At 46.5% G+C, this 12,044-nt stretch overlaps 1 protein-coding gene across 5 annotated transcripts in view; it reads right to left on the bottom strand.

Moving 5' to 3' along the window:
- FSD1L (fibronectin type III and SPRY domain containing 1 like) overlaps positions 1 to 5,828 on the bottom strand; it is a 90,748-nt gene extending 84,920 nt beyond the window's left edge. For all 5 annotated transcript variants that reach the window (XM_001109699.5, XM_028835010.2, XM_015117147.3 and 2 more), the window contains exon 1: positions 5,627 to 5,828. In XM_001109699.5, the coding sequence (XP_001109699.2) occupies positions 5,627 to 5,641 (15 nt within the window). In that variant the 5' untranslated portion in view covers positions 5,642 to 5,828. The remainder of the gene's footprint in view (positions 1 to 5,626) is intronic.
- Positions 5,829 to 12,044: the final 6,216 nt, after the last annotated feature.

Consider the following 12,044-nt stretch of genomic DNA (forward strand, 5'->3'; position numbering starts at 1 on the left):
CACACACAATAAAAATAGTGATTTTAGGCTGTGCGAGGTGTCTCATGCCTGTAATCCCAGCACTTTGGGAGAGTCATCTGAGGTCAGGCAGGAGTTCAAGACCCCCCCGGCCAACATGGCAAAACCCCATCTCCACTAAAAATTTTAAAAATTAGTTGGGTGTGGTGGTAGGCGCCTATAATCCCAGTTACTAGGGAGACTGAGACACAAGAATCGCTTGAACCCAGGAAGCAGAGGTTGCAGTGAGCCAAGATTGCGCCACTGCACTCCAGCCTGGGCGACAGAGCAAGACTCTGTCTCAAAAAAAAACAATAGTGATTTTTATTTGGGGCAACAAGAGAGACCGAATTCCAGGTTTTTACCTAAATCATGTTCTTTATCATCTATCAACTATTTTCACTATACTTCAACTATTTAGCTTCTTAAAAAAAACAAACAACAGCAACTTTAGGTCAGATGTGATGGCTCATGCCTGTAATCCCAACACTTTGGGAGGCCAAGGCGAGCCAATCGTTTGAGCACAAGAGTTCAAGACTAGCCTGGACAACACGGCAAAACCCTGTCTCTACAAAAAACACAAAAATTAGCCAGGCAATATGGTGGCATGCACCTGTAGTCCCAGATGCTCAGGACGCTGAGCTGGGAGGATAGCTTGAGTGCAGAAGGCAGAGATTGCCGTGGTGAGCCATCAGCCTGAGGAAGACAGCGAGACTCTGATAAAGGAAGGAAGGAAGGGAGGGAGGGAGGGAGGGAGGGAAGGGAGGGAGGGGAAGGAAGGAAGGAGAGAGGAAGGAAGGAAGGAGAGAGGAAGGAAGGAAGGAGAGAGGAAGGAAGGAAGGAAGGGAGGTAGGGAAGAGGGGGGAGAAAGGAAGGAAGGGAGGGAGGCAGGGAAGGAGGGGGGAGAGGAGGAGGGACGGAACCCTGCTTTATAGGGGCTTATCCCTGTTACATTTTAAGTTTTAATTACTTTAATCATACCACCATTGAAATGCAAATAATTCAGGCAAGAACGGTGGTAATGAAAAAACTTTGGGTTATAAAGAAAAACTTCGCTTGAATCCAGACTACTATTTGCTAGCTGTGTGACTCTGAACAAGACACTTAGCCTCCCTGGGCTTCATTTTCCCTAACAGTGAAACAGGAATAAGAACTGTTGTGACAGTTCAACACAATACTGGATGCAGAACAATAGTCAAATTTCATTTCTCGGCCGGGCGCAGTGGCTCAAGCCTGTAATCCCAGCACTTTGGGAGGCCGAGACGGGCGGATTGCGAGGTTAGGAGATCGAGACCATCCTGGCGAACACGGTGAAACCCCGTCTCTACTAAAAAAAAAATACGAAAAACTAGCCGGGCGAGGTGGCGGGCGCCTGTAGTCCCAGCTACTCGGGAGGCTGAGGCAGGAGAATGACGTAAACCCGGGAGGCGGAGCTTGCAGTGAGCTGAGATCCGGCCACTGCACTCCAGCCTGGGTGACAGGGCAAGACTCCGTCTCAAAAAAAAAAAAAAAAAAAAAAATTTCATTTCTCTTTCCTCAGGAAACAATTTTTTTTTAACTGAGGAGTAATTCTGGAACATGGAACACTTGGTTGGTTATGGGTGTGTTGGGGTTCTTGGAACTGGTAAGGTACAAGAGGAAGGTAAAGAATAGCACATAGCTTGGAGCAGGAAACTGGGATAAGGAAACTGAGTGTAGATAGGCTACTTGTTGCAGGTTGTCATGTTTAAAACTCCTCCTGCTCAGTTCAATCTCCCCAATCTAGTTTTGTCCAGTCAAGCCTCACCTGTCACTCACTACCCCCTTTCCAAGTAGGAAGAATATGCAGGAAAAATAGTGGGGAAAAGCAAACAAGTGACAATACATGCTCTTGGTGAATTCCTTCCTCTGGGCTCTCATCTCCCTTCCTCTCCACCCTTTCGTATTCCTACAGTAAGTACCTTTCTTAGAAAGAGTGATCCCTATGCATGTGAATAATCTGTACAAAAATTTAACTTAAACTCTAAAATTTCAAGCTCCAAGATTCTAAAAAGGTACAAATGTCTTATTTGTTTCAATGTTTTCTTTGAACGTGCACATTTTATCAGGTAAAGAAACCTTTGGGATTTTATCTTAAAACCGTTTGAAGACATAATCAAAAGGTTTGAGTATCAAACAAAAGCCACCTATCCGTAACACATCCTGTTCACAAAAGCGTCCCAGAAACTCGATATAAACAAAACCCCTCTGTTTATTTCCAGGAGTTAATACTGTGGTTTTCTGTATCCAACAGTATGCCTTACATACCCGGGGTGATTATGTTTTCTTCCTCTACTCAAACAGAGCATCTGTTGCTAACATTAACACTGAAGTCCAAGTTATTTTCACAGACAAAAAAGCAGCTGGTCAAGCTAATCCATTTGTTGACTAGCCACCATCAAGCTTCTGTAAGACTGTCTAGTTAACCTCTATTGTCAGCCTGCATGAGTCAGAACTTCCAATCCTCTTCCTATTAGAATTTAACAACTCTTCTCTGGCACCACCATGTGAATCGTTTCTTACAGATATAATAGCAGAAAATATGCTTTAAAAGTAAAAATGTCGGGCCGGGCGCAGTGGCTCACGCCTGTAATCCCAGCACTTTGGCAGGCCGAGGCGGGGGGATCATGAGGTCAGGAGATGGAGACCATCCTGGCTAACACGGTGAAACCCCGTCTCTACTAAAAATACAAAAAATTAGCCGGGCGTGGTGGCGGGCGCCTGTAGTCCCAGCTACTCGGGAGGCTGAGGCAGGAGAATCGCATGAATCCCGGAGGCGGAGCTTGCAGTGAGCCGAGATCGCACCACTGCACTCCAGCCTGGGCGACAGAGGGAGACTCCATCTCAAAAAAAAAAAAAAAAAAAAAAAGGAAAAATGTCTACACTGAATTTTAAAAGAAGAAAGTTAATTTGAAGTTAGGATTATTAAATTAACAGCAGTAGCTAACAGTATTTTTGTATGCTAGGCATTGTTAAGTGGCTTTTAAAAATGAACGCTAGACCAGGTACGGTGGCTCAAGCCTGTAATTCCAGCGCTTTGTGAGGCTGAGGCAGGCGGATCACCTGAGTGAGGTCAGGAGTTTGAGACCAGCTGGCCATCATGGTAAAACCCCATCTCTACTAAAAATACAAAAATTAGCCAGGTGTGGTGGGGGACGTCTGTAATTCCAGCTACTCAGGAGGCTGAGGCACAAGAATCTCTTGAACCCAGGAAGCAGAGATTGCAGTGAGCCGAGATTGCACCATTGCACTCCAGCCTGGCCGACAAGAGCAAAACTCCGTCTCAAAAACAAAACAAAACAAAACACAATCCTCACAATAATCCTGTGAGAGAAGTACAATTGTTATCTCTATTTTACAGATGAAGAAATGGAGACAGAGCAAACTACCCCAGCTCATACAGCTTATAAATAGTAGAACCGCAGACCTGGCTCCGGAGCCATCCTCTTAATAATGTAAAGCCCAAATCCCAATGCCTAACAAACATTCAGGTATATATTCAGGCATTCCTCACACTTTCCAGTACCTATTTTTCTTACACTCTACTGACTGAGGTACTACCCCTGCTACTGTTTTCAATGTACATTCCATAACAGAAAATAGTCTCTAAAAATAATGTCTGGGGTGTACTACTGTCTTATTTAAAGAGAACAATATCCAGCTTAGATCATTACTATTTGAGGCTTGTGATTCTGCAGGAATTCATATGAGAAAAGGAAGCTCAGGTTCAGAGCACTGAACTGGTTAATGCACATTAACCTCGGACATTCTTTTTACAGCTATAAACCAAAGAGTGTGGGTTTTTTTTTTATTAGAAAGATTCGGTACCATCAATGAAATTCAACATATTTTCTAATATTGAGAAGTTGATTCTCAAAGATATCACAAATAAGATACTTTACTACTAATAAGAAAGAGAAGCTAATTCTTTGCTACCTCTCAGGAAACTGCATCTGGTAACCTGTAGGTACCCAAACACATCATTCGAAATGAGAACAAATAGGTCCAAATCTTAGCCTTAGGGCTAGTAGCATGACCTTCCAGGAGTCACAACCTCCAAGTCTTGATTCCTCATTAAAGTGAGGAATAATGCATCCCTGACAAAGTATGAGGATCCATATTAAAACACCTTTTTTTTTTTATTTTATGGGACACAGAGTATTTTAGTGCTCATACTTTGTAAACTTTAAAATACTGTGTTTTCAGAACAAACTATTTGATCAGATTTTTACTATGACACTATAAAATACTCTTACTTCTACCGCACAGAAGAGGAAACAGATTAATCACAGTTAAGTGACTTGCTACTTATCACAGAGCTAGTAAACAGCATCCTGGAACCCATGTCTCCGGACTTTGCTCCTTCACTTGACCTCTGCTAATGTCCATTCAAATACCATTACTTTTATCTAATAAGCTGAGAGATGCTTTACAAATTTAGGCAGAGACAATATTTTAAACCTATACATACCCAAAATACACAAAATGTAATTTTTAAATGTCTTGCGAATAGTCACGCATACCAAGGTGAGTTTCAGGATCAACACATACAATGAAATCATGTGCATTTTTGTTAAATACTATAATAATCAATGCTCAACACATCACTATTCTCTCATGCCCTCAGCAAAGTGATCAAGAAGGTGAATCTAGACAAAATTGTAGAAAACGTTGTTCTAAGTCTTTCCCGTGCTTTCTAATAATAGAAAAGAAGAGCCTCTTAGATATGTCTTTGTTTTCCCTGCTACATTATTAATACTCCTCGTTTTTTCTTTCCTACCCTGCACTATATTTCAATTACGTTATAGTCTAACAAAGAGAACAGGGTGGTTATTTTCATATGGAGATTATGACTGAATAACTCACTTCTAACTGTATTCAAGACATTGGCTTTGTTCTCCAAATACTTCTCCTGAATCGAACCTTTACGATTATATAACCTTTCCTCAACTGTTCGGAAAGTATAAAACATTCCACGACGACCCCTAAGTAACTGTGCCCAGCAACACCAACTGGTCAGAGTGGGACGGCTGCCCTAACAATTGAAGTCTTTTCCCTCCATTCAACGAACACTAAGATCTACTTAGGAAAAGTCATGGGAAGGGGAGCGGGTGGGCGGTACAAAGGAGATTGGGTCCCTGACCTAAAGAGCGTGGTGCTGAGACGGGACTTGGTCGAGGAAAAAGCCCCAGCTTTCGGCGTCAGCAGGGAGACACCAAACAAGGCTGTGCCTCGGTTTCCTCATCTGCTGAGGAGGGATACACCCCCACCAGCACGCTCGCAGGCTGCGGGCATGAAAACGGGCCTAAAGCATTGCAGAGTGGCTGATTTTAAAAGGAGGATGGCTCCCTGTTTTTCCTTAAGAGTCAGGGCCCCGGACAGAGCACAGGGCAGAGGCCAGCCCGAGTCACCGGGCGTGGTCCCCGCATCCGTGCGGGCGCCTCTTCGCTCCCGCCCAAAGAGCGGCCGGGCGGCCTTGCCCTCCGCAGCAGCAGCCCGGACGCCCGGCCAGGCCCACCTGCGCACCCACAGCCCACGGGCCCAGGCGCCCCGCCCACCCTGTGCCGGCCCGGCTTGTCTCGGTAGCCCCGGGCTCCCCTCCCCCGCTTACTTTCTGGGAGTCCATGGCGAGGGGCTAAGCCTGTTGGGCTTGAACCCGAAACGACGAACCGTGTGAGGAGGCTCAGCGAGATCGCACACCCCAAGACCGCTACTCACTGCACTGTCCCAGCCCGCACCGGCACCGCCCGGCCCCACCCGTCCGCGCCCAGCCCGCGCGCGCCGTCGCCGCGCCGTGGTTGCCAGGGTGAAAGGGCGGCCCGCAGAAGGGAGGGGCTGAGGAGCACCCCGCGCCTGCGCGCAGCGGCCGACTGCACCCGGGAAGTAGCGGTGGAGGGTGGGGAGCGCCGCGGGTCGGTCTCCCGCTAGTGCTTCTGCAGGCTGTAGTCCCTTCCCCCATCCTTTTTCCTCCAGCCACAGCAGTCTCTGCGGCCCTGAAATAGGCCACTGGGCATCCAGCAGCCGACCGGTGGGGAGGATCCGGGAAGGAAAGAGTATCTGGTGCTGGAGATAGATGAGCCTACCCTCCACCCAGCACGCATCTGAAGCCCCTCCCCATGCTATCCTTAGAGGGGCAGCCAGGCTACAGCGGACCCAGCGGTCCGAAGGAAGGAAAAGGGCTGGGATGGGGATGTAGCGAAAATGTGGGAAAAGGCCTTTAGGGGATGTGGTGGAAACGTGGGAGGGGGGATATAGGGATGAGAGTGGCGGAAACGTGGTTATGGGATTAATGTGAGCTTTGGGGCCTGGCACAGTTTTCCCGGGGACTCACCCACCCTCCCCGGCACCTTGCTACCTGTATGATTTTGAGCAAGTCACTCTCCCTGAGCCTGTTTCATCTGTAAAATGAGAGAAATAATGCAGACTTCGCAGAGGATTGTGAGGATTAAATAACGTATGGTACATATTAGTACTGAGTAAATTATTACCATTATTATTATTATTATTATTATTATTTGGAGATGGAGTCTCGCTCTGTCACCCAGGCTGGAGTGCAGTGTTGCCATCTTGGCTTACTGCAACCTCCGCCTCCCGGATTCCAGGAATTCTCGTGCCTCAGCCTCCCGAGTAGCTGGGATTACAGGCGCACCCACCACACCTGGCTAATTTTTTGTACTTTTAGCAGAGACTGGGTCTAGCCATGTTGCCCAGGATGGTCTCGAACTCCTAAACTCAGGCAGCCTGCCCACCTCAGCCTCCCAAAGTGCTATGATTACAGGTGTGACCACTGTGCCAGGCCCATTATAGTCATCTTAGTGGGGAGTTAGAACCTGCTCAGTGTGACCTGAGGCGGCAATGAAGATTTTTAGAAAGCCTGGAATTTAGTAGGCTTGAAAAAGTTCTTCCTCAAGCAGAGAGGCCTCATCTTCCATTTGGATGACTCTGGAGAGGCTCACAAAAGTTCAACTGGATAGTCATTTATGATGAATGAATAAAAGGGAAATACGTACTGAGTACCAGTTCTACAAACAAAATTCAGTAGTGGACAAGGCCCTGTTTTTCTCACGGAGCTTACAATCTAGTATAGGAGGCCAACCAAAAAAAAAAAAAAAAAAAAAATTAACGTGCTAGGTAGTTATAAGTGCTAAAATTAAAAATCAGGCCGGGCATGGTGGCTCACACCTGTAATCCCAGCACTTTGGGAGGCCCAAAGGGTGGATTGCTTGAGTCCAGGAGTTCGAGACCAGCCTGGGCAACATGGCAAAACCGCGTCTCTACAGAAATTTAAAAAAAAAAAAAAATTAGCCAGACGTGGTGCTGCAAGCCTGTAGCCAGAGCCAATCAGGAGGCTGAGGCAGGAGGATCACTTGAGTCCTGGAGGCAGAGGTTGCAGTGAGCCTAGATCACACCACTGCACTCCAGCCTGGGCAACAGAGTGAGACCCCAGCTCCTATATAAATAAATAAATAAATAAGGCAAATGGATTCAGAGAATTGGGAGGGTTTAATTTTTCATAGAAACGTCAAGGAAGGTCTCTCTTGGAAATGGCCTGAGTATAAAGTGAGAAGATGAATTGTACAAGGATCTAGGGAAGAACATTCTAGACAGTAGGAACAACAAATACAAAGGCCTTGTGGAGGGAAGGAGCTCTGTGTTTGAGAAACTATTTATTCTACAATGTTGTCATTACATCTCTGCATGGATCCCTCTGACAGTACTGTGATTTTTTCGAGGGCTGAATTTCTTTTACCCCGTATCTGTATCCCCAGCTCAGAGTCTGCCACATAGTATGCACTTAATATATCCTTTTTTAACTGCACAGAGATTTTCAAGAAATGAAATGAAAGTTACGAAAGGGAAAAGAGGGGCTTGGCTAAGGCTAGGTGGGTAGTGCTTAGAAAGCCAGGGTCCAGGGTGAGCCTATGTGCGCCAGCTGAAAGGAGTAGTGGCATGCAGTCCTGCAAAGAGATGCCCATCTCTTAGTACCAAGAGAAGAGAGCCTCCTATTCAACCTTTCCCAGCTCCATGAGGAACAGCAAGTGCAGCCAGGTGCCCAGCCATTAGCCCACTGCTGCAGCCACAAAGGTCATTCCTCCACACTGTGTACTGCAGCTGAGTCAGTTTCCCATGAGGGAGAAATGCAGCCTGGGGATTGGAGAACATCTAAAGTCTAATCACCAGACTGCGTGCTTCCCGGCTCTGCCCCTGCTTGCCACTATGGGACCCACCACTAAGCGGAGGAAACAGGACTCGGTGATGTCCCCACTTCTCTTGCTGCAAGGACTTCACCTCATTACTGTCAGAGGGCAATTCCTGGGCACTTTATGACTGACAGGCACCACTGGAGGAAGAAAGAGGCTTTTGGGGACAGTGAGTTGCAGCTGAAATGTGATCACCAGACTCTGTCACAACTCCCACACCCCAGGAGCTCACTCCTGGCTCCTTGCCTCCAGCTTCCCGAGTTCCTTCCCTGCAGCCCAGCCAGCAGACTGCAGCTTTTGACAACATCTCTACCCCATTTGACTTCTGCCCTCACCCAATCTCTGTCTCTGGCCAGTCTGGCTCTCCTGCCCAGCTCATCCTGGGCCTTTTGCTTCCCCTCGTTCCCATCTGGGAACAGCTAGTTCCTTCTGACTGTGACTTCTGTCTTCCTCAGTTTGTACAAGTTCTCCCATCACAGCCACTTACTGAGCTGGGCTCTAAGTCTCCCACCCAATCCCCCCCAGTACCTCTGGCCTATTGGCAAGTCCTTTGCCTTTTCTGTACTTATTTTTTTTCACAGCCAAATCCATTTAGACATTTTCAAAAGTAGTTTTGCAAATAAAATAAAGCATTTGTTCTTAAATGTGATCCCTGGACCAGCTGAATCCACATCTCCTGGTAACTTCTAAGAAGTACAAATTGTCCGGCCTTATCCCTGGACCTACTGAATCAGGAACTCTTGGAGTAGAGTCCAAAAATCTGTGTTTTAACATTTCCTCTAGGTGATTCTGATGAATGCTAAGCTTGAGAGTCATTGAACTGAGAGAAAGCAAATTGTTTACAAAAAGCAGGGGTCGGGGAGAGAACTACAGAGGCGTAAAAACACCACTTCAAAACCTAGGTTTCTTATTCTTAAAAAGCCTATCTAGTCATAGACATTTATCCAATTGAGGTCTCTGGGCCTCCAGGAACCTCTTTCTGAGGAAACCTCAAGTTAGGATAGCCTCATAGAGAGGCTGATATAGAGAGTCTGGCGAAACTGTCTCTCCCAGAACCAGGTTCTCTATCTTCTCTGAGTGGTGCCAGGCATTGCCTGCAGCCCTGGGCTACCTCGCATATTCTGAAATTCCTCCATCTCTTAGGAGAGAAATTTCCTTCCTTTCAGTGTTGCCAGCAGTCTTCCCCTTTGGGAGTCACTATAGGGCCATCGGCATGGAGTCAGCAGTCTGAATTTAAATCCAGATGTTGCTGCTTACCAGCAGCGTAGCCTTCGGTGAGTCACTTCACCTTGCTAAACCTCAATTTCCTCGTCTGTAACATAGCGATCAGAATAGTAGTAATTCCCTTTTAGGGTTGCTGTGAGGATTAAAGGGGATTATGTAGGTCAAATGCTGGCTAGTATTATTTAACAAGTGGTAGCTGTTACTAATAATTACCCTCTTACTCATCATGTCCTCCTGTTTTACCCTTGCACAGCTCTTGTTCCTTCTGGATCTTTGGGGCCTTAAAAGACCTATTCTCACCACAACTCCCCTTTTCCCTGTTATACCTGTTTTTTTCTGGAGCAAAATCACTAGTCAAATGCTGCCATTTGTTGAAGTCCGAAATCTTTGCCCGTTGCTCCCTGCTACTATATCTGGCCTGAGTCTTAGCATTTGCCACCCAGCCTGGGAAGACTCCAAGGCCTCTCTAAGCCTCAGCTTCTTTAGCTGTGAAATAGGGATCATAAAAGTAGCACCTACAAGGGTTGTTGAATGGTAAATGATATAATTCATATTAAATTTTGAGCACAGTGTCTGGCATGTAGTGAACATTCGAAAAATATTAGCTATTATCATCTCTTATCAACTGTAGAAACGTAATTAATTCTGATTTTTTTTTTTTTTTTTTAACAGAGACATGGTCTTGCTGTGTTGGTCAGGGTGGTCTTGAACTCCTGGCCTCAAGCAGTCCTCCCACCTTGGCCTCCCAAAGTGCTGGGATTATAGGCATGAGCCACCATGCCTGACCTTGTTTTTCTGGCCCTCTTCTGGGTAAAAACCAAACTCACCCAAAATCCCTGCAACCCCTCGGAAGTCAGAGCAAAAATTTCTGATCCTAGGCACTCATTACAGACAGAGTCTCCCAGGAGGGTGATATGGTTTGGCTGTGTCCCCACCCAAATCTCATCTTGAACCACAGCTCCCACAATTCCCATGTGTTCTGGGAGGGACCTGGTGGGAGGTAATTGAATCATGGGGGCAGGTCTTTTCTGTGTTGTTCTCATGGTAGTGAGTAAGCCTCACGAGATCTGATGGTTTCATGAAAGTGAGTTTCCCTGCACAAGCTCGCTTTCACCTGCTGCCAACGTAGGATGTGCCTTTCGCCTTCCGCCATGATTGTGAGGCCTCTGCAGCCACATGGAACTGTGAGCCCATTAAACCTCTTTTTCTTTATAAATTACCCAGTCTCGAGTATGTCTTTATCAATAGCATGAGAACAGACTAATACGGATGGAAAGAATGGTTCTCCCCTGATGCGGGCTGGCACTCTCTACTTGAAGAGCTCTAAGCCAAGTGGGAAGCAGTCAGTGGACACATACATGCCTAGTGAAACCATGTGAGAAGAGACACAACTAAAGCACCTGTGAGTATATGGCCTGAAAGGAAAAACTCAGAGTGGATATGATCATTGAATTCAAATTTCTGTAGGGCTATTGTATGGAAGAGGAAGCTAACTTGTTCTCTAGCATCCCATAGGTATAATTAGACCCAATTGGTGGAAGCTACAGGAAGACAGATTTCCATTCAACAAAATGTCCAACTTTCTAACAGAGCCATACAGAGCTGGAATAGACTGGTAGTGAGATCCCCATTGGTGCAGGTATACAAGCAGGGGCTGGACATTTGCTTAGCAGAGCATTCATAGGGGGATTCAGGCACTGGAAGGGTATCCGGTAGAAATAACTTTTTTTTTTTTTCTTTGAGACAAGGTCTGGCTCTGTCACCCAGGCTGGAGTGCAGGTGCAATCTCGGCTCACTGCAACCTCCGCCTCCCAGGCTCAAGCCATCCTCCCACCCCAGCCTGCTGAGTAGCTGGGACCACAGGCACATGCCACCATGGCCAGCTAATTTTTTTTTTTTTTAATGTTTTGTAGAGATGGGTTTTCGCCATGTTGTCCAGGCTGGTCTTAAACTCCTGAGTTCAAGCAATCTGCCCACCTTGGCCTCCCAAACTGCTGGGGTTACAGGTGTGAGCCACCGTGCCCAGCAGAGATAATTTTTAACATCTTCCTGAACTGTGAGGTTACATCATTCTCTAAACTGCAAGGCAAAACCATTCATTCCCTTTCTGACTCAGTTTTGTAATTATACTCACATTTAGAAGGCTCTCTGAATCTCCTCTCCCCACCCTCACTCCCATGTGGTCCGTTGCAAGAAGCCCCACTCCTTCCTGGGAGAAGGCCTGGGAGGAATAGTTAATTAAACCCTAGCCATTATGATGTGATTGTGTCACAATACCTTCTCCATGTGTAATGGCCTACTTTATGCTGGCACTAGGGACACTGAGATGATTAAGGACTAGAAGGCACAAGTGCTTTCAATCTACTCTGCCATGGCCCTGGTCATGCCTCTGAACTCGTCATATTCAGAGAATGATCAAGGACAAAGCAAATTTATCTGCCTACCAATCTCCTCTTTGTAAAGCATGGTGGCCCCCAGCCAGATTTCTCCAACACAGAGGAATAGACTCAATGTTCCTGGGAAGAACACTGCTCAGCAGCCCCTATCCCTCTGCATATACTCTGAAAATGTTAAGGGCCACGTTGAGACTAGGGAGATAAAGAG

This window comes from Macaca mulatta, chromosome 15 (assembly GCF_049350105.2).
Source record: "Macaca mulatta isolate MMU2019108-1 chromosome 15, T2T-MMU8v2.0, whole genome shotgun sequence".
NCBI classification, from domain to species: Eukaryota; Metazoa; Chordata; class Mammalia; order Primates; family Cercopithecidae; genus Macaca; species Macaca mulatta.